Consider the following 23,616-nt stretch of genomic DNA (forward strand, 5'->3'; position numbering starts at 1 on the left):
GAGCACCAATCAGCCAACAACATGCAAAGCCAATACAGTTGCTGCTATCTCATGCTGCTGTTCACATGTTTACAAAAAAAGCATCTATGTGGAATTGGAGGTCCATAAATGGTGATGTGTTTGACATTCAAAATACCTCCAGTGCATCATAAAGAGTAATGGCAAGTTACAGAGAGCTGACTACTGCTCAGACATGTCTGTACGGCACATACAGCATGAAAGATATTCTCTCATAGTGCCTGCTTTTAATTCCATCTCCATTTTCTATTTCATCTACATCAAACTCCCTGGACAGTAACAAATGGATTTACTGAATAAATCATTCTACACATTCATAACGTGTCATTATGCTAAAACCAAAAACCAGCTCTCAGCGAGGATACCGTTTTCCCACACGTGACAGACTGTGACAACATTTGCATTTCAGATCTCGGCTGATGTCCTGTCCTTGCAGCTAAAGTGGAGACTGATGAGAATGATCTGAGCTGCCATACAGCCATATTAGCCGATCAATAGGATCCACTTACTGTGATCATTAGCGAAGGTTGTTACCGTGTACAAAAATAGATCCCTGTTACTGGTTCCTGACACTGTCTGCATTTTAGCTGTTATAGATCTTGCAAGGACATCCAGAATGTGTGGTTATTAACACATGTATGACATGCACAGACAATGCATCTTCTTCTTCAGACACGTGCGGAAGTGAAGCTACAGGAAATAAGTGCATTTTAATTTATGGGCAACACAATACAGAAGACAGTGAAGACAAAGGGAAGAGAACAATGGCGCTACTGTCCATAGACAAATAATGGAGAAAGGACTGGCATCATGTAGCTGCAGGCCAACACTCTCTGCTGGTATGTACAGAGCACAGTTAGTGCTGGGGTGCCCCCTAGTGGTCAAGAGAAAAACTAGAAATTGTGAAACCGTGTGGATGCCCAAAAAAGCAGTTTGATCAAATTAAAAAGATTATATTTAAGATGTGGAAATCAAGGATGGGAACTGGAGGGCAAGAAACCAGACAAAGAAAAGAGAATTAAGTGCTGTAACCACAACAGCCCTAAAGGAAGCCACGCTTGGCAGAGCAGTAAGGAAGATAAAAACAGACTGTAAATACAATACATAAACATGTTAGCTACCAAAATTAACAAGTAGCAAACAACGCTAATGATATCTGCTCTTGGAGGGCTCTACAGTGGCACAATGGTCTTAAGCTAAATGCGGCTCACAACATAAAGGCTATGCATTATCTCGTTAAACATCGCCAATCCTAGCATGCTGATTTCAGCAGGTGAGCTAAAGTTGACAGAAAAATCCAAGTTTGTTCATAAACTTATTCCTGAGCAAGGTAGACTTTTGATCTGATGACACCAGACAGATAGTCATGATATTAGACTGACGAAAAATATGTTGTAATTAGATTGTAGAATACTAAAGAGGCTATGACACAAACTATGCAAGCAGTGTTATCCTACGTTGCCCATACAGATTCTGTTGACAAGTGCTGACATTAAAGCACACGCTAAATCAAATTCAGGTGTTTTTATATGCGCTATATGTACGTGAAATATATATGTCACCTATACTCCACTATCCGACCCAACACCGACAAAAACCGAATCGTTTTGGAATTATTACTAATGGTATTTTAGAAGTTTGTCACTTCCTGGAAAATGACTTGAAAGTACTGATGACTCATCGTGCACTCAGGGGCATAAAAGCCCAAAGAAAAGCCTTCTTCTTACTTTTCTTGTCATTTCTCCTGGAAATTGTCTCAAACATGTATTTAAGATGTCTATTGATAAAATTGATAAAATTACGCCTGACACTTACGCTAGGTCACTGACGTGAGTTGTTACATATTAAAGTTGCTCCAGTGACGTGTCAACCCATCAAATGTGTTTGGTTCACCGGTCTATTTTTAAATGAATGACAACTTCCAACAAGTTGTTGAACGCACTATAGCTGGCCATTCAGAGCAGATTCATCCTCTACGGTAGGGGGCAGCCTCTCTAGATCTGTTCTTACAGAGAACATGTAATGTGGTGAAACAAATAGTACTCCAGTAAAGATCAAATCACAGTTATACCTCCCATCCTCAGTGTGTCAATAAAGTCAATAGATTGTGCAGCTTGAACTCCAAAGCGGTGTTTTAAATTTTTCTTTATTGATTATTTGATGTCAAAAATATTTGAGTATAAAAGATTTAAACTTTCCAAAACACTATACAGTGTGTACAGACACCTGTTCAATTGTTCCTTACCTGAATCATAGAAAAATACAACTAATGATAAAGAATAAGAGAAAAAAACATAACATGAAATCAATAGACAAACAAGTTTATAAAAAATATGTAAAAACAAGATTTTTAAAGCCAATAAGAGATCTGTGACACAATCTATATACAGTAGATGCCATACTCAGTGTTGATAGTTACTGATCTACAAGTGACATAAAGACTAAACTTAAACTGAAGCGCTGAACCTCAAACTTAAAGACAGAGACACACAAAAAAAAGGTTTTTAAAACAATATTTTGAAAATGTCTTGACATACTGAAGACAAAAAAGCATTTAAAACAAGTGATTACGTTGTAAATATGACGTCAATGTGAACATCTTAAAAAGCCAAGCACCACAGTTTTTGCAAAATCTTGTTCAACTCTTTGCTTTTGCTTGACATTTGAAGATCTCTCTGCCCGCGAGTCTGTCGCAGAAAGCCTTGATCAGCCGTCCAAAAAAAACAAGCCGAGAGTGGAGCAAACCAAGCGTGTTCAACGGATGTTTTGAAGTCAAAGTCAGTTTTGCCCTCATATCATGAAGGACTGAGTTTGCTTGTAGTGCTTCATCTGTAGAAAGCAGAGACACATACAGTGAATCATTCCCTTTCATGAGCAATTAACCAGCGTTATCAGCATGTTATCGACGGCATTCAGTGGCAAACTGAATTCACATGGGGAAAATAAGCCCCGGCACAATAACAACGCCTTTAATCACTTACATTCCGGCTGGGAGGAGGAGGAGGAGGAGGATGAGGGTTGTAGGACTTGGTGCTAAAAGAGAAGGGTTGACAGTTCAGTCTGAGCTTATTATCTGATTTAAAAAAAAAACACAGTAATAAACAACATAAAGTGAAAAAAACACTCACCTTTTTGTTTTCTTGCTCTCTGTTCAAAGAAACAACAGAAAAAAATGGTCAGATAAAGTTACTATGATGATTATCGGAAGCTGGATATTTATGCATTTATCATCTGGTGACAGTGCTGGACAATGACCAGTAGATTTACTCATGTGGAGTCGTGTTCAATATTCACTTCCCCAATTAGCTCTGTTTTGGTCTCTAACAACTCCCGAGGGAAATATGTTTTTAGCAGCTTAACGTTCCTTTGCGTACACCTGCCAGTGGCCACTATCGGCTTTCTGTCATTGGGTTCTGAGCCCTGTAGAGGCTCAAAGTGGCCTCATCAGAGCACTTTCTGAGCCCTGTAGAGGCTCAAAGTGGCTTCATCAGAGCACTTTCAATGAAAAAATAAGAAGGACAGTAAAAATAAATAAATAAATCAGTAAAGCTGAGGCCGTAAAATCTAACCAGTCAGCTAAAAGATGCCAAAATGGTCACAACATATAAGGAAACTAATGATTATCTGTAAGTTATATTCTCTTGTATTATTGTATTATTTTTTTTTTTTTTGGTAAATTGTGATTCTTGAGTATTTTTATACATTTTCATGGGTGATTAAAACAATAATTAGGCTTTTTTTTTTTTTTTTTTAAATGTAAATTTGCATTAAGGATAACAGTAATGCCATTCTCAAACGTGGTGGTCTAATAAAGTTGTCCCATACACTACGAGTGCTGCCTGCTGCAGTCTTGACCTTTCCACAATTTCTTTTCCTCCTCCATGCACCGTGGTCGCAGGTGAAGTTGCACATTTTCTCACAAGCTGCATAAAGGACCTGTGTGTAACATTTGGTGACATCTAGTGGCGAGGATGCAGATTACAGCTAACTGAGCAACCTTCACAGTTCCAGTGGCTACCACAGCACTCCAAATTCAAGCAGCTACTTCAACATGAAGAAAAGCCGCCTCCAGGGCCGGTGTTTGGTTTGTTACCACGCAGACAGCATCGCACTACTCACTCTTGCAGCAGCCACGACGGCGGCAGACGCACACACAGATGCAGCAGAAAAGCATGAGCGCCACAAAGCCTGAGGCGCCTGCTATCAGGATTGTCATATTCAAAGGATCTGTAAGGAGGGGAAAGAGGTGATTGTATTGTCTTACACCTATTTTTCTTTTGAACCAATGAGTGTGTTTTTACAAGTACTGGTACCTACATTCAACAACTTTCAGCTCTTTTGCCACACAGCTCTTGGGCGCCCCCACACTGTTGGAGGACTCACAGCGAAACATCCCTGCATCCGCCTTGGACACACTTTTAAACTTCTGTTCCAGACAAGATAACATGATAAGACAAGATGAGGACAAGTGAAGAAGGCAACAGCTGTGTGTTTATAGACAATTGTGTTTTACACCGTCTGGGTCTTAGCACCTCTTACATGTTTATCAGTTTTACCGTTCACTCACCAGCGTGCCCTTCTGTGCATCGATGCTGTAGGGGGTGTCCCCTGTGGCTGTCAGAGCCTTGTTGTCTTTGTACCAGCGGTAGGTGGCAGGAGGTACGCTGAGCTTATCCTTACAGAGAAGCTCCAGGGCCGAGCCAACAAACACAGAGCTCGGCACCTCGCAGGACGGCACATGAGGAGGCACTGGAGTCGAAGAGGAAAGTGCAAATAAGAACTGAAAACTATAGGAATTGTAACGACAAGTTTGAGAAGAGAAGGCAAACATGAAACACTTGGACCTAAAATATTATTTTTGTAAATGCATCTAGTTCTCTGGTCAATATAGAAGTCTAAGGACTTATTTGTTGCCCAATTGGTACTTTGGGTGGGCAATAAATCCTTAGAGTGTGTGTAATTTTAAACAGATATCATTATAGTATATTACAATAAGACAGAAATAACAGTTTGTGGCTAAGATAACAAATGTCACATTTTACATATTAAAGAATTTCAATACGTTGATGGAAAAATCCCATATTGCCATAAATCAATCATGCTGGTTGATTTGCAGTGTGGCCTAATACAACTATAGATTTTAAAGTTCTCAATATCTACTGGAATATCACCCAACCTGCTAGGTTCTTTTTGAAGCATCAAACTAGATTTGAGCTAATGAACCTGTGCATACAAAGCTCAGACCTTTTAGCCACTGAGACATTACACTGTCGCAGTCAGATACCGTTCACAGCATTCATATTTCTTCCCTCATTCCTTAGCATGTCATGAAGTTCAGAAAACACAAAACCATTTACCAGCTTTGAAAAGCCCAATGAGGTGACATGCTCTTTTGTTGTCAGCTGCCTGCAACGGTGCTCTCACAAGTTAAAACCACTTCAACACAGAGCAGCTCGTCTGCATGCAGTTTGGAAGTGTATAAGTTACAAGGTCAAGAATGAAAGTGGAATGTAGTGAAGGAAAAGCAAAATGCTTTCCGAGTATCACAATCCGAGTCAATTCTCTCTTGATCTGTGCTAAAATTATTTTTGAGCACTTATTAATACTACGCTCTGCTCCACCTCCACCAGTTACACGGGAATGTTGGATTATACACAACTCTTGCGGCCCCACAGGACTGTTTTACGGAGCAGTTGGTACGGCAACGGGTGGTCGCCATTATGTCACATCCTGTTACTGTAGCATCAAATAACTAAACTAAAATGAAACTTATCCAAAAAAAATGACACTTGAACGTGCATCAACATTATATTACCTACCTAAAATGTCAGAAACCATCCTTGAAAAAAGATTATTCAACGTGTATTTAAGTGTTTTAGTTTGACAGAAGTCCCATCCACTAACATGGAGGGGGTGGAGCTTATGGCCTATACTGCAGCCAGCCACCAGGGGGAGCTCTAATTGCTTTGGCTCACTTTTTTTTGAGGATCTGTTCCACCGTCCATCTTCATTCAGTCTATGTTCTGAAGCCTTGACTTCTGAATTTTGGTCGTTGCCATCTTGGATTTTTTTGGAGCCTGAAGTGGCCATTTTTGAAGAGTCAGTCACAACATAGCCACACCCAAATGCATACTCCTCTCCTTCTTGTTTACTTACTCTAGATGATATCACAATATAGTAAAAAGAATGAATGCTCAAACTGGAACTATCAAAGTAGAAATCAGGATTTCTGTTTCTTTTGAAAAAGTTAAACACAACTATCTTATTAAATGTTAAATGTTTACTGTGCACTGTAACAAAATAAAGTGAGATGTAAGACCATTTTCTACACCAGGGGTGTCAAACTCATTTTAGTTCAGCGGCCACAAAGAAGTACAGCATGAAAATGTTTACATTTAATGAACAACCTGAAGTTCCCTTAATAAAATAAAAGCAATTTTGGCGCATTGCTGCCATCTGCTGTTTAGTTGTGGGTGTTGCATTCTGAAAACAGTGAATAAATCAGACATAGCGGTTACTTTTGGGCCGGTTTTGGCCCGTGGACCATATGTTTGACACCCCTGGTCTACACACAAAGAAGCAAAGATGCTCAAACAGTTGTTTGACCTTTCACTGTTGATTTGTATTACATAAATACACGTGGCAGTCTTTCACTGGTACTTGTTTAATTATACATTCACAAAAACACTTACCAAGCACATTGAGGGTTACAGTAGCCTCTCCAAGGCTGACATGATCCTCGACGGCAGTCACCTCGCAGCGGTATTCCCCTGAGTCCTTCTGAGTAACGGAGTGTATGGTAAGCGTCGCTCCCTCTATCTTAGCCCGTCCTGCATAAGACGCTGAAGTGGAAGATGAAGTGGAAGTATATAAATAAAAGGTGACAAGTATGAAAAAAAACCCTCTGTTTTATTAAATAAGAGGAGCTTAGTGGAGGAACGTGTGCAGTAAAGGTCTTTCACATACATGTGAATTTGTGATTGAAGTACACAAAAGTAACTGCCTTTCCTCTCTTCTTCCACTCGATTCGAGGGTTCTGGTCTCTTTCGGTCTTAAACTCACAAGCCAGCACAGCGTCTGAGAAGAACACAGAGGGAAAACATCACAGTTCATATTATGCCATGGTAAACTTCCTGTTTTCATGATCAGCCGTGTCTTCATGACAACTGGTCAACATTAAGGGATGCTGGGTGTGTTATTGCTGCTGTTTTTTTGCATTCAGTGGGATATCTGCTGTTTTATGAACAGTATTTGGCATCCCTACCATTAAAAACCGAGGTAAATTAAGGTGTAATGATGTAAATACATAAGAGAAAAAGGGGGAGAGGCTGACATTATACCAGCAGATATCAGATGTAGCATTCCTCTGGCTGTAATTATTATTATTGCAAGTGTTCTTAAATGTGTGCACATTAATATAATATAAAACAAATTTCCATATTTTACACACGTAACTTTAAGCAGAGGTGTACTGAAAGCTACATTTAATCAAGTTGGATCAATAAAATAAATAAATGTATAATACGTTGTGTGTCTTCGGAGGGATTTTCTCTTTAATGCTGAGGTGACTGAAAGATGGACAGAGGTCTCACCTGTGTGCTCATGGACTTCCACTTTGGGTTTACTGCTGCTCACTGTCACTGACAAACAGACAGGACCTGCAGGAGAAAGAAGGTCAGGTTACGGCCAGAGACACTTTTGCTCCAGATTGAGGACCTTCCAGGGAGTTTTGGACTCCATTTTGGACACAAATACTTGTGTGCAGATAAGACAAAGGAGCACATGAAAATGAGTCAGCAGCCCAGTATCACGTACTAGTCGTGGATTTACAGTAAAAGAATTAATTTATTGCAACAGAATGTGAATCAGCTTTTTTCTGTGGAAGCAAACACACATTTGTCTTTCCAGTATTGCGTCCCTTCTCCCTCCACAACCTGTACTCAAAATGAAAATAAGCTTTGACTTTTTGATTTTCTTTTTAAGTAGAGGAAAATGTCCTACAGTGGTTAAAAAATAAAACTTGCGCTCACAAACAAGCGCACAGACACGCGCGCAGAGACATGCAGAGTGCGTAGCTACATCCTGGTGGTGCCAGGAGCGGTGCTGTGCAGGAATGTAGGTGATGGATGACGCTCTGACAAGCTGCTTTATCCCGACCTGATAACCTCCTGCAGTGATCACTTCAGAAACCACACACTCCAACGCACGCACAAACAATTAAACCCACATGCAAGAAGAGAACATGCATTTAAAATAATGTTTTTTTAAATATTTCAAATGTGGCTGCAAATGTTTTTCTGTCTTCTTAGAGAAAAGGAGCTGCCGTTCAGCTTGACTTTGCGTCAGTTGTGATCAGTTCCTCTAGAAACTGGTGACTGCAGAAGCAATGTGAAGGGAACATTGCTTAATGATATACTGAGATTCACAGACAGTGCTGACACTGCATAATAATATCTCACACAAATAAATATGAACAAATACCATAATGTGGATCGCGCTTTGGGAAGCTTTTATAGATGTTCCACTGCTTTGTGAAGTCTTAAATCTGACACGAATCCATAACTATCTTAAGTTTTTTTCTCAGCTATTGTTCAAAATTGGCAAACTGGCGGTAATAAATAATCACTAACAAGCTTTTATTTGAGGGCTATGAATGCATTTCTTCTTTGGTGGTATGGTGACACAGTGAAAGAAATCCCAAAGCTTCTACTACATACTGTATGAGTGTGTGTGTGTGTGTGTGTGTGTGTGTATGGTGCACACATGCATGTGTTTCTCCTAAGCACACAAAGCCACTCTTTATGACAGTAACCTTACCCTTCTCAGCTGGCACAGCACACACACACACAACAGACGTCCATAACACACTTGTGAGGGTCTCTGCTGATTGAACCCTAACACCCTGCACCGTGTGCTTTAGTTTAGTGACCTTATGGCCCAGACCTACTTAACCTCACCATAAATGCATTAGTTTGTAGAACACTTTACAGACAAATACCATGTCGTATAACGAGTTATATGCAGGTAATGCAGGTTTATTGTAAATTGTATTCAAATGCACATTTTTTTGTAGGTAAGAAATATCTGAAAATGTAAGCTGAATTCAGCTGTTTGCATCAGTTGTTGTGCATTTCATCATTTAGAAACAGGCTTGCACTGGACAGGAATGAAAAACCTATTAAAAACACTTCTTTTTCGTAGCTTTGTGCAAACACAAGATTTCAATCAGACATATCTGGTCTTGATGAATAAATACAAGACAGATCAAAACTTGCACACACGTCAAAGCTGCAATTAACGCCACAAAGGTTGTTGTTTGCAAAGCAGCCTCTGTCGTTTAAAATTCCCACAGCAACATCAAATGCTTTTTTTTTTTTTTTTGTCCAGATACTGTAGCAAGCGGTGGTTTTCATCTCAGTTTAATTAACAACAGGGTCAGTCAGGGGCTATCTTGAGACTGAAACGCTGGAATCTCAAACTCCTCCGCGGATCAGTCCGTGGATCTCAGGGTTCAAACGGCATCAGAGAGGGCTGAGTGTAAACATGAATCCCAGCCACTCCCTGCACAATCTCTGGCCCTGCTGTGGTCCCTGAACGCATCACACCCCCTCCTGCATGTGCACATGGCTCAATCACAAATACTAATAACCCATGAAATAATCTATCAAGAAGCAATCAGCCAATGCACATTGAGAGAAGTAATCTTCCAAACATAAACATACTTTAAATTAAACGTCTTTTATCATAATAAGTAATGAATTAATTCATTTTTCAGTGATTTTATGCTATCTTAAACTATTTTGCTTTGCCATGATTAAGAATTGATCAAACTGGACCCATGAAATATGCAGGAAATGATACTGCTGCTGTTCCGTAAATGAGGAAGAAAGTCCAAGTACATAAATAAAATATTTATAACACTGAGATTATGGTCTTGGTTTTTAAACTAAGTTTCAACATGTCAATAATTTTTGTACAGACCCTAACTCTCTCCTTTAGCTCTTAGTTTCTGCTATGAACACATTTAACTTTGCTTTTTTTTCTATATTAAATACATTTTAGCTGGATAATGAGCACATAAAGTTTCAATAAATGCAAGAAGAAATGATAGGATGAACACTAAAGAATACCAGAGGGTAAAAACTCCCTGAACACACATATGTGGACATCATAAACTTATTTATGATGCTCTTCTTTAATCAGTTGTGAATTAAAACGTTAGGAAGCTGCTTAAAAAAAAAACTTACTGTGCAAAAACGCGATGATGAGCAGAGGCAGCGCCAGCATCTTCGTGGTGTTCATGTTCCGTCGCGGTTTAGGAGGTCTGTGAGTGTCCGCTGAGTCTGGATGAGATGAGTTTAACTCCAAACTCTCTGCAGCTTCTTCTTCTTCTTCTTCAAGTTTCGCGTGCTGCAGACGCATGCGCGCTCCGGCATCCCGGACAACTGACGGGGTGCGCGCGAGAGTCCTCCTGGGAGGCCTCTCGGTGAGACAAAGCACACGGAGGAAATACGAGCCCTTTTTATTTTGACAGGGGTCTGGCCTGCCCTGATTCGGTTGTCAGCGTCTCATGCAGTTAAATTATTTGGTTTCTCTTACAGTAAAGTTGGTTTAGGTAATTTCATATGTAGCTGGAAAACAATGTAAATAGACTGGGTATGAGCTAAAGACAAAAATTAAAAGCTATAATCAGTGTTTTTATACCACTCTGGTATCAAACAACAATGTGAGAGTCATTGCTAACAGCGAACCACCTGTACAGAGATTTTATTTTTTTTCCACAGAGCAGTTGAAAAAAACAGATATTCTAAGCTGGTGGAGACCAAAACTAGAGCTAAAAGAGAATGAATGCCTGGTTTGCAGGTGAACAAAAGTGACTTCAAATGAACAGTATCTGCTAAATCAAAAAAAACATAAAATAATAATGATGCATTGTTGGAGCTACTTTCATTTTCCACAACAGAGGCTCGTGTTTTAAGCCTATACTTGGGTACATTTAACATCGCTGCTCTGGTGACTTTGGCAACACAGCTGAATTAAATGTAACCCTCCTTCACTCGCCCAATGTTTTCTTTATTAGTATTTTAAGGTTAATAGTTATTTCCTCCTCATTCTGATCATTTGACCTCCTGCACGTTAAATTCACATTGTGCATCAGTAAGATGTTATAGTTTAGTTTGTTTACTTCGCTAGCTTGAATTAGTTTTACATTTGGTTCAATATTAAAAGTATTTTACTGATAAAGCATCCTGCTTTGCTGTAGTCATAGTCAAAGGCGGCCAGTCCGTCTGCATGCGTCATAAGGCCATACAAGGCTTGAACCCAAATGCATGACTCCATTTTCAAAATCACACAGTCTTTATTTCCAAGGATAAATAAAAATCGCTCAACGCGAGGCTAAAACACTCTAAGAAAATAAATGACTAAGAAAACTCAAAATCACTCTCAATCAGGAAAAAAAAAAACATAATCTAAGGTAAGAATAACAAAGTATTGAACAATCAAGGACAATAACAAAAGCTCTAGGTAAAAGAACAACCTGCCAAGACAAGGCATCTACTGGCATGAGGCAGGATAAACTGGCAAAGGGCTAAGGGAGACAGAGACAATATATACACGGTGAGGTAATTAGACACTGATGAAAACAATCAGGGCGGGGAAGACAATCACGACAGCGGGAACATACAGGAAGGACAAGCTAACTAAAACACAAAAAGAAGTAACAGAAAAATAAAACACAATGCAAAACATGACAAGCTTTACTTGCTCAGTATAACAGTGTGTTCCTTATTCATTTCCAATGCTGCACAACATGTGTTCACGTTATTAGGTTAGTTTGATCTGCTCATTTATATTCAGTTTGATGAGTGATAATAGTCTGAGATTAGTTGTGTTTTGTCTGCACAACCTTTCCTATGTAGTAAATTTGTTTAGGGCACAAATGCAGTTTAGGGGGCGACAGTGAAAGCCTTTAGTTAATACTAAAACTGATGCAAGATACAAAACATCCAGGCAAGCCGTGTCCACACTATGCAAACAATTCAAAGAAATGTATAAGACAAAGTCTAGAAGGCACGGCACGAGAAAAAAGCTGCATAAACACAGCCAAGGAACAACAACAAAGTGATTAAAATGCAAGGGTTGGATGTAAATAACCTGAGAAGTAATTGGGAAACACGGGTGAATTTAATGAGACAATCACAAAGACAAGACGCAAACAAAGACTGGAAGAAAACTGAATGTCACACACACTGAAAGTAACGCAATCAGAATAAAAAGACCACGAGAGACCAGACATATGAGAGTTCCAAGTTTAGAATAATCTAGTTTTTGTTGTTTGATGTGCAAACTGTGAAAAATGTCAATTTTCAAAACTTCCTGCAGTAGTGTCGCACTGTTCTGGGCTCGGTCTTGTGGACTGCGGGGAAAGTCATCTGAGTTAAAAGTTTTTCCAAATGACAGCGGTGACGAGTGTAATAGGAGGTCCAGCGACAGGACAGCTGCTGCCGAGCTACTGTGTCCTTGGCTATCGGATTTCTCGCCACCAGTGTCCACACAACAGCTCATTGTCGCTCATTCTGCTTAATGTGCACACATGCTTGCATTTGTGCCCATGTGCGCACACAAAGACACACACGGGGGGCCATACATGCGGACACGTGGGCAGAGGCGCACACACGCGCGGAGGGACAGTGAAACACTAACTCACTAACTCTCAGCTGCAGCACCTGTCCATCCTCGACAATCCCAGCTGCTCCGCTGTGTGCACTGATGCCATGTAACGCACAGCCATGACACGCCAACACACACACACACACACACCCAAAACAACACAGCTCAGCGCTCGTAGTTCACTTTGCACAAATATGTTTTACATAAACAAACTCAGACGTGATTCACCAGGTAGTCCATCTCTTATGAATAGATATATGACTGAACTTGAACGCGCTGTGGTGTTTGATGACAACCACACGCGTTCAAACAGCTGTCCTCCTCGTGTTTTACTGCAACAAAATGCTGTGGCTGGATTGTGCCAGCTGGGATTATAGGCCTATGTGTAATAAATCAAGATTTATTGTTTTGTTCTACTACACTAGTACTTTAAGTACTGCTTGAAGCTAATTTCTTTTTACATAAAATTATTGAAGTTTCAGGTAAATTAACAGGATTACTTTGAAAAACTGGTGATATTTTGCAGAATCGAGAGCTAAAAGATCAATCTTGTTTTAAAAAATATGGGATAAATTTGCTACGGATATTAAAGATAATTGGACTTTCTACCAGAACACCTGTTTATGCATGAATTAGCAGTAGTGATACCAAATGATAGCACTGATTTTAAATGGAGTTAAGTGATTAAGATGTGACTTAAGGCCATGCCTCATAACTTTACCTTTAAAGGTGTGTCTAACCCACCTCTCTCTGTTCGTCTCAGTTCTCAACCCCTGCCCTCCCCATCCTGTTTTTTTTTTAGTCTTTGCTTCCTCTTCCCTCTTTCACTACAGGAACCACGAGGACAAGGAGTGAAAGAGACCTGCCACCACCCTGGAGTCTGGCTCCTTTGATTCTTCAGCATCTGAAGACCCTGTCTAATCCTCTTCGATCCCTCTGATCCCTTCATCTATTTCCCTCAGGTCCCGTCCACCGATAACAACCGACCTTCGTTAGTGAAATGTAAACTTAGTAGTTAAGTCACCCAAACCAAAAACAGTTCGACTACAACCTTAATACTCAATAAAGGCAAATTACATCTAAATAAAATAATTAATTATAGAAAAATCTCCATTGTCCCACATTCTCCTTGTCAAGGTGCAGCCCAACGGGTGAAGATACCTTTGACTATAGAGGTTGGCCACATTTTCAGAAATCCTTATTAACCTATAGGTGTCACAGCATCAAAGAGTTTTAGTTCTTTGACCAAAAAGAACTGAAACGTGACAACTCAACTGAATAAACATGACATAATCCTTTAATTTATCCCACAGTGAACCCAAGTTTTAATTCACCAATGGAGCTAATGACTAGTCTTGTTGTTGCATTATTAATAATATTAACTTATTTTGAGAGGGTAAAACTTCACTGTTAGACTTACATGTTGGACTTTTTAAAATATATATACATAATACATTTTTGTAGTCATTGCCGGCTGTAATCTTTAATCTACAACCAAGCGGACCAGATTCCAAATCAACAATCAATGAATATCATCTTTGTTTTTAATTTTGTGCACACGTCGCTAAATAAAAAGTAGGGTTCACTCTATCAGGATGACTGTTTGTTCAGTTCAGTTGTTCAGGTTTAGTGGACTTAGGTCGATTCCCGATCGTCTGATACTGTGACACCTTAAAGTTTGATAAGCTGCTGATTTACTAACATGCGTCCAATCTGTCGGACCTCTTTAGTCGAAAACATAGCTTCACTATTGGACCACTGCTTGTCAAGAGGAATGTAGTACCATGTCCCCCAGACTGTTAAACTTTAAGTGTCTGTGCTGAAAGTTCATTAGTCTGATCTATTCTGACCCAGGAATTAATTCAATTCCTTCCAAGTTGTTTACTTCAACTGGCCTTCTCCACGTGAACTTTCTACCCTTGTAATGACGACGGAACGAACGCTAAGAGGAAATAAAGGGAGAAAATGTGGGCTTCTGACAAGATAAGATAAGATTTATGACTTAGGGTGAAAGTAGAAATAAAAAGGGCAGGCGACTAATGCTTCTTCGTGAAGATTAGGAGAACATAAGTGAAAGAAGAGGAGAAGAGTGAACAGGTGCTAAGAACGTCTGACGGTTCATTACAATCTTAAAAACAGTTACATCTATTTTGTCACATAGATCAACATGAAGACACTGGCACTACTGTCACTGTGCCTTGCAGGTAAGAAGACTTAATGTCCAATTTTTGTTTTTAATGAGTGTTTGTCATCGTGTTTGATCTGTTAAAAGGTGCCTGTTCTGTTTTCATGAACACATTGAATCATCACTGTGAATTATAATCTTAAATCTAAGACACTCATTGGACATTTCTCCATTTCGCCAACTTATGGTCATTGTTGCTTTTATTAAAAGTAAAGTTGGTTTAGGTAATTTCATATGTAGCTGGAAAACAATGTAAATAGACTGGGTATGAGCTAAAGACAAAAATTAAAAGCTATAATCAGTGGTTTTATACCACTCTGGTATCAAACAACAATGTGAGAGTCATTGCTAACAGCGATCCACCTGTACAGTTATACTTGTTGGAGCATGGTGGAGACCAAAACCGGAGATAAAAGAGAATGAATGCCTGGTTTGCAGGTGAACAAAAGTGACTTAAAATTAACGGTGCCTGCTAAATAAAAAAAACCCATAAAATAATAATGATGCATTGTTGGAGCTACTTTCATTTTCCACAACAGAGGCTTGTGTTTTAAGCCTGTACTTCGGTACATTTAACATCGCTGCTCTGGTGACTTTGGCAACACAGCTGAATTAAATGTAACCCTCCTTCACTCACCCAATGTTTCCTTTATTAGTATTTTAAGGTTAATAGTTATTTCCTCCTCATTCTGATCACTTGACCTCCTGCACGTTAAATTCACATTGCGCATCAGTAAAATGTTATAGTTTAGTTTTACTTCGCTAGCTTGAATTAGTTTTACATTTGGTTCAATATTAAAAGTATTTTACTGATAAAGCATCCTGCTTTGCTGTAGACATAGTCAAAGGTGGCCAGTCTGTCTGCATGCCTCATAAGGTCGTACAAGGCTTGAACCCAAATGCATGACTCCATGTTCAAAATCACAGACTTTATTTCCAAGGATAAATAAAAATCACTCGATGCGAGGCTAAAACACTCTAAGAAAACTCTCAATCAGGAAAAAAGAAAACGTAATCTAAGGTAAGAATAACAAAGCACTGAACAATCAAGGACAATAACAAAAGCTCTAGGTAAAAGAACAACCTGCCAAGACAAGGCATCTACTGGCATGAGGCAGGACAAACTGGCAAAGGGCTAAGGGAGACAGAGACAGTATATACACACTGAGGTAATTAGACACTGGTGAATTTCTCCATTTCGCCAAGTTATGGTCATTGTCGCTTTTATTTAAGTGTCATGGTTATGTCTTTATATCTTATAACAATTAATCTGTTAAACATAAGGGTTCAGGATTTCAAGCGTACTGTACATGAATTCATACAAGCGTGTAAGTAAAAGCAAATTAATGCTCTAAATCATTTTTAGGATTAAACACGATGGATGTATTTGGTAAAATGAATCAAATAATAACAGAGCTTATGATTGATAACAAGGGCTCAGTCAGGTCCTTATCTACTTGCCACTTGATATCAGCCTAAACGTGATCCTTGTTGTGCTCGTTTTAAAATGCCAGGTGCACCTTCCCTCAAGTATACAGGGTCAGAGTCTGTTATTGTTTTCGTGAACATTTATTGTTGTGAGAGCAATCAAAAGAGAATCAAAGAGAACGGAGGATGCCAGCTCACTAAAGATTTTTATGACTCTGTGTTTTTCTCTTTGCAGTGGCTCTGGGCATGCCAGCGAAGCCTACTGGTGCGGCACAAAGTCCTGCCTTGAAGGAAGAAGACCGGAGCCCTCTGCTGGGAGACGGGGTTCCTGTGCAGGGTCACGTAGAGGTCGAGGATCCTGCGCCACAGCCCAAGCTGAGCCCCAAAGACCAGCAGGAAAAACTGACTGCCGTGGACATGAAGCAGAGCCAGAGCACGGCGGAGCTGGAGGTTAAGGGGGAGCAGGAGATAAAAGCTGAGCAAGAGGTTAAGGTGGACCCAGAGGCTGAAGTGAAGTCAGAAGTTAAGGAGGAGGAACAGCTTAAAGAAGAGCAAGAAGTTAAAGCAGAGCCAGAGCCAGAGGTTAACGTGGCACAAGAGGCTGAGATGCAGCCAGAGTTCAAAGCTGACCCAGACTCTGAGGTGGAATTGGAAGTTGAGGTGGATCCAGATATCGAAATGGAAGTTAGCCTTGGCACCGGTCTGGAGGTAAAAGAAAGACACATTGACATGGAGGGAAGATATGATGCGGTAGATGAGCAAGTCATGGAGTCAGAGCCACTGCACGTCGACGACATGACTGGGAATCCAGAGCTGGCAGAAGTAGAAAAGTCTTTGAGGATGGCTTTTCAGAATCCAGATGCTGAACTTCTGCCAGAGGGGGAGGAGGGCGCTGCTTTCTTCGAAGAAGGGCCAGCGCTGGACACAATGGGGCAGCAGATGTCCCTTTCAGAAAACTATTTTCCAAATGAAGAAGCAAAGATGGGCATGAGGAAGCTTGGAAAAGAGTCACTCACAGTGGATGTGCCAGATTATTCGATAATGGAGGAGGAAGGAGATGCTGAGATTAGTGAGATGGCTGTAGGGGAACCGAGGGCTGTAGATGGAAGACAATTACTTGCACAAGGCAAGCAAGGTAAAATACACACACATACAAACGCAGTTCAGTCTTAAAGCAACATGCTCACGTGTTGCGTACATTCAAACTGCGATCACTCCCCCTCGCCACGCTTTCCTGATGCAATTCCAGTGTTGAGACTTTGGCTTCAAGGCAGAATTTACTTTTGTGACCGTTTATTTGTACATTTCAAATGATGCACACAAAGAAGAAAAAAAGTGTAGATAATGTAAAGACAAACACAAAATGCCAGAAATAAGCAATCAGTTTTATCCAGATAATGCTCCCAAGAAGCGAAGAGGAAAAACAAAGCTTTATTCTATAGTGTTTCTCCAAGCAGTAGAGCAACACTAAGACCAAGAGCAACTTTAGCATTTAGCATGATACCTACATTAAAATGATGTAATATCAGCTCTTTAGCTAAATTTTAGTGTGTCAGATTCATGTCACAAGCCGTATTTATCTTAATAAGAGGAGAAGTTACAGTGACAAATGTTTTGTTTTTTATGCATCAGCTCATCCTATAATTATTAAAATGTTGTAATTCACTTTTTTGCCACAGGGCAGAGCTGTTGGCCCGGTGTGGTGCTTGACGGGAAGTGCTACCAGTTCTTCAAGGGACCAAAGAGAGCTGCAGATGCTGAGGTATTTATTCATCCTCCATTATTCATGCATAAGGATGCACCGTTAAGTCTTTACAGAGCTGTTTGAGAAAAAAAAAATAATAATCTCTGTCTTTTTTGTTTCCTCTCAGTACTTTTGCCAAGAACATTTCCCCGGTGGCCACCTGGCTTCCATCACAAGTGAATACAACCACAGGCAGTTGGTGAACATGATTCTGAGGCAAAATGGAGCATTGCCACGCACCTGGATTGGAGGGATACGGTTTTTGGAGGTGGGTCAGGGAGTTAAACCTGTAACCGAGAACCTGGAGCGGCTCGTGATACTGCTGTGGGGGAATAATTAAAGTGAATGACTCCTGCATCTGATTGCATCTCATTAATGTCACCTGTCAGACCGGTCGTTTCATCTGGTTGGATGGATCCCGCTGGAGCTACGCTGATTGGCTGTCAGGAGAGCCCAATAACACATCAAATCTGGAGGACTGTTTGGAGGTTCTTTCTTTTGGTATGAGAGAACATTGTACAATATTATAGAAGTGTTCCATATATATAAGTACAGATTCAGAAGAATCATGTCAGAACCAAAATTGGGTTGCATCTACACTGTAAAACATCAACAACAATTTAGTAAAATCAATTCATCTTCTTATCATTGACTTGCCCTTAATATATCCAATAAATTTAGAGTCTTCTATTTTTTTTAAACACTTCTAGATAACCATTTAGACATAAATATATTTTTCCCTTGAAATGATTAGTGGACAAAAAAAAAAAAAATCATTATTTGGATTATTTGGATTATTCCTAAGAATGTCTTGTCTGTAGTTTGATAGAAAAATAAAGTATTCTGTGTGTCTTTAACACACTTTAAGAACATCATGATGAGAACAATGCTAACCCTGACCCTGACCTACCCTTCAGACTAAGTCATATGCCTGGTTAAGATATACTTGTCTGAGAAGCTACGATCAGTCACTTAATCACACACTGAGCCCAACGTTATGTAAAGTGTCTTCAGCAGCTGTAAGTTCTTCGAAACAAATTTTTTTGCCAATTATTGTCTTCAGAGGCAGTAGCGGAGCTTATGTTTCTTTAATGATAACTCCTATATGAAGATTAAGCGGTTGTGTCACTGTAAAAAAAAAAGAAAAAGAAGCATGCTCAGTGTATTCACGGATGAATAGGCGGTCATGCTGAGCTGTATGCATACTGATTTTTTAATTATTGAACGCTGTGCTGCTGGATGTCTGACCTACTGTTTGTCTGTCTTTCAGGAAATGGAAAGTTTAATGACTTCACATGCTGGGAACCCCAGGCTTTCATCTGCTCCTACCCTCATTAGTGAATGCACAGGGACTGCTTTTCCCTTCCAGTCCGCCTCCTTGTTTGTTCTTTTTTTCTTTTTACTTGCTTTAAATCATTTTAAGGCAAATAAAGTGACAGCACACGATCCTGTAATGAGTAGCGGTTGCCTGCTTACATACGTCTTCTACCAAAAATCAGAAGAGTTTTGGTCGTTTCACTTGAGAGGTTTCTGTTGATTTTGTTGGAAGTGGGAGGAGCTTAGTTTGAGAACAGTGATGTCGCATTCTCCCGTCCTCCAATCAGGATTCAGAAACATTTGAATGCAATGACAGTTGATATGCTGTGTGGTTGTGTTTATACAGTATCATGAAAACACAATTAACAAAACACTATGTACAGTTTTCATGGTTTTCTTTTTTGTGATAACAATCTCATGTTCTGAAAATAAAGAGAATTTTCTATTTCATTCTTTCGTACGTTAAACTTATTTCCATGTGCATTAATGAATATGTGATTTTTGACATACGAACAATGTACTGATAATGTGTTAAAGATATGTAATTTAAGCAATTTTGAAAGGTATTTTAAAATGCCCATTTATATATAGTATATGCTATTACATGTGCTCAAGTACATATATAGTTTTTAACTGATGATTCATATTACATATAACATACTCAAATTATATTTTCCACTCTCAGGACAGATAATACACATCGTACTTACAAGAAGTATCAAAAGAAAATACAATAAGAGTAGATGTGTCAGTAAATGTGCCAAAAATTGTGGTAATTGGTAAATGTTATTTTAAATTCATACAATTTGAATTAATTCAAAACCACAAAAACTCATCTGAAAACGTAATTACCGTAGGTGATGAGTAGATTAAGTAGATTAAAATATACCATAGACTATTGAACGATGGACGAACCCTCTGTGATTGGATTTTTGAAGAGCTGTTTTGAAGCTCAGTGTGGGTCGTACGGACGGTCACCATCTTGGCGTCGCCTGTCTCTTTTTGGCTCTTGGATGTACAAAACTGTACTACATTCCTAATTGTTTATCGAGTTAAACCATCATGTTTCAACAAGAATGCAGCTTTAAAACTTTCACGAACGCTGGTTTAATCGCGGGACTCTTGTATTTGGTCTGAATAGGTGTACAGAATAAACTGACAACTGACTGTGCAGCATATTCTCCCTCAGTTCAAACTACAACACAGCATGGGGCCATGTCGAGGTTTAGATGAAGTGTTCACCAGGAAACAGTGATATCACCACCACCACTCTGTGGGGTGTAGGTAAAGCTCCAGCCCGTCCTGCATCTATATATGGCATCCTCAACTCACTCAACCCATGGAGTGCAGGCATTCAGGCTTATTTTGCAGGGATCAGGCAACAGTTGCTCCACCCGAGCCAGAGATCCGTTCTGGTGTCCAGAACCACAGATTTCAAGATGTCAAGTTCATATCAGCATCGCCGGTTGCTTAATTACTGTCGTAGTAGTAGCATCTGCGCCCACTGAATACCTGCTTACCCTTTAAAATGATAAGAGCTTAGCGCCTATTAAGTGATGCGTCCACACACTAACACTGCACACGGGGATATCGTAAGCCTGCTGGGACTCACATGTTGCTGTGTGTGACTGTGACTCATTTTCCACTGGCCTACACAACCTTATCCTGACCTTTGGACACAGAGGTGAGGATTATCAACCCTAAGGTGGTAACTGGCAGCTCTTTATCCCTCTGTTTTCTCTGCCGACTGCACAAACGTCCACCAGTGCCATATGCATTTATAGCCATTATTACCAATATTCACCTGATGCACTCTTGCATGAGCTGTTTTAGTTTGCGAGCGAGCCTTGCAGACTGTCTATTGTCGCCCCCTCCAAGAAAAACAACCTTTACTGGAATTAAGAGATCACAGTTAAATATGTATCTCTATTTTATTGCTGGAGATATATCTCCTATACATTGTGTGGCTAATAGCAACAGAGCAAAATCCTATTTTTGGACTTGGTACATTCTCGAGGCAGGCGTACAGAATAAGTTTCCTCGATAGTGATTGATAAATGAAATCAAGCGGGGTGGATTCCTGGACTCCCGCTGCTCTGTTGTGATGGAAATCCCCTAATACCTTGACTGATTATTGGTGTTGCTGTTTAGATGAGAGTGACTCACTGTTGCTGCTTACCATCTGTCAGTTCAAGTCATTTTATAACTTCGTGCTGCACAACCAGCTGTTTGCTGGCTCCTCTGTGTGTTCAAGCAGCGAGGCTGTGAATCCTCCCACCTAAAGCCCTACAGCCCGGGCTTACAAACATTTGGTGCGCTGAATACCCCTGTAGCCATGGTACCTTTTCAACTTTTGGTCTCTGCTGGTGGCACAAAAACAATCCCTAAACACCGTTTGCACCGCAGCCTTTTATAGTGAGGATGCATACCAGCGGTAATCGGCATCTTCCATTCATGTGTTCTTCGTGTCGGTGCGTATGTGACGGAGTTGTATGAACAAATGACAGAATTAACTGTCCTGTTTCAGACTTCTAATGACATTTCTCAGATGTCAGACATTTTCCTAGAATATAAACCACCAGCTCAGCAGGGAGAGAGTGTAATCAAAGGACCACATTAGTATGTTTGCTAATCAATGGTCTCCACTTATTTCACAAACTGAAAATCATCTTAAACCTGCATGAAACGTTCCTAAAATGGTTCTAAACTGTCTGAATGTCTAATGGGTAATTTTGAAAGAAAATGGATGTAACCCTAACCCTAACTGGAAGAAAAACTGCAAGGAGTAAGATAAAATAAAACTATTTTATGAGCATCAACTCATAGTTATCCATGAATGTATTTATGAGTGTGGCTTGTACTGTTCTCTTTCTGTAGGAAACATAATGATGTAAAATGAAGCAACATCTTTTGAACTGTATGGTTAACTAGTCATTCAAAACTATATAATTAGCAACGATATCTAAAACAAAGCTAAAACAAAAGCAGTTGGACTGGTTTGAGTTCACCACTCATCCAAGAGGCCTCATCAGATCTTAAAGAAAGAGTCTTCAGACAGGCGAGAGGCACGAGCGGAGGAGAGAGAGAGAGAAAGAAAGGCATGTAGGATAAGACGTGGACCATGTGAAGGGGATGAAGGGGAGGAAGGATAAATGCTTAATGAAGGTATTAAAGATGGAAGTGTTCAAGCTTCCAGGTCAGGCCTGGGTAAACACTTTCTATACTCTCCAGCTGATTGCATTTGTTTGTCTTGAAGCCAGGTGGCACACGTCCATTTCACATGCATTTTGAATGTTAGACAAAAAAAAACAAAAAAAAAAACACACATCTGCACCAAACCCTCTTGGGGTAAATGTAGATGTGCAAATGTTTTGTCCTCAGATGTTTGCATGTTGCTGTGCATCAGACTGAGACGCTCCTTAAAGCCAGGTGTCTGGAGGGTGATATAAAATGTAAATAAAAACAAACCGCCAAAATCTGCAGATCCTTTATACCTTATAGGTAGTTTAAAATAGTACGGGCACCGCCTATCAAACGCTGAAACTACTCATCTGTTGAATAGTTCTTTGAAAAGTGAATGCACAGTGCCTGCAAGACATTTCAAAAACAGGTGGTAATGCTAAAAATCACCCACTACTGCAACATGTCAGTAACATTACTAAAGGTATAAAAAGAACTAATTTAAGATGGGAAACTGCCACAGATGATGTGAGAAACTGTGTTCAGACTAGTGAAAGTTTGCGATTCATTTTGAAAACGCAGGGGGCTGTGTCTTCAGATCTAAAGAATAGAGGAACCATTTGACTCGTTATCAGCTCCACAGATCATGGTGTGAGGGTGCGTTAGTGCACGTGGCATGTGGAACTTGCACATCTTTGAAGAAACCACTAATGCAGAGTGAAAAATGCTTCTTCTTGGAGCCACATATGCTGCCACGCAGAGGATGAATATTTCAGGGAAGGCCTTTGCTTGTTTCAGCAAGATAATGCCCAGCTATATTCAGTGTGTATTACAACAGCGTGGCTCTGTAGAAAAATAAAAAAGTCTTGGTGCTAAACTAGCCGGCCTGCAGCCCAGATCTGTCACCTCTTTTTGTTTTCATTTTACAAAGCGTCACAGGTTGTTGTTTTTTTTTTGGGGGGGGGGGGGGGAGTTGTCATGCACAGAATATAGAACAGGAGTTGAGGTTAAAGTGCTGGGAGGGGTCAGGATCCTGCGTCTCTTTCTCTACGTCCGTCTCTCAGCTTTGGCT

The 23,616-nt window shown here is 40.0% G+C and overlaps 2 protein-coding genes across 2 annotated transcripts; one reads left to right on the forward strand and one right to left on the reverse strand.

The window, feature by feature from the left end:
• Nucleotides 1-2,808: 2,808 nt before the first annotated feature.
• Nucleotides 2,809-10,320, reverse strand: jam2b (junctional adhesion molecule 2b; the record flags this gene model as incomplete). The annotated part of the gene is made up of 10 exons (XM_084545642.1): nt 2,809-2,847; nt 3,000-3,051; nt 3,147-3,165; nt 4,138-4,245; nt 4,336-4,444; nt 4,586-4,767; nt 6,711-6,860; nt 6,985-7,095; nt 7,611-7,676; nt 10,266-10,320. The coding sequence occupies 10 exons, from the start codon at nt 10,318-10,320 to the stop codon at nt 2,809-2,811; spliced, it is 891 nt and encodes a 296-aa protein (XP_084401768.1).
• Nucleotides 10,321-13,487: 3,167 nt separating this feature from the next.
• LOC311488793 (uncharacterized protein) lies at nt 13,488-18,387 on the forward strand (the record flags this gene model as incomplete). The annotated part of the gene is made up of 5 exons (XM_084545643.1): nt 13,488-13,692; nt 14,852-14,894; nt 16,539-17,438; nt 17,983-18,065; nt 18,175-18,387. Exons 2-5 carry the CDS (start codon nt 14,858-14,860, stop codon nt 18,385-18,387), a joined length of 1,233 nt encoding a protein of 410 aa, XP_084401769.1. The 5' UTR covers nt 13,488-13,692; nt 14,852-14,857.
• Nucleotides 18,388-23,616: the final 5,229 nt, after the last annotated feature.

This window comes from Chelon labrosus (genome assembly GCF_963514085.1).
Source record: "Chelon labrosus genome assembly, chromosome: 5".
Classification (NCBI taxonomy): Eukaryota; Metazoa; Chordata; class Actinopteri; order Mugiliformes; family Mugilidae; genus Chelon; species Chelon labrosus.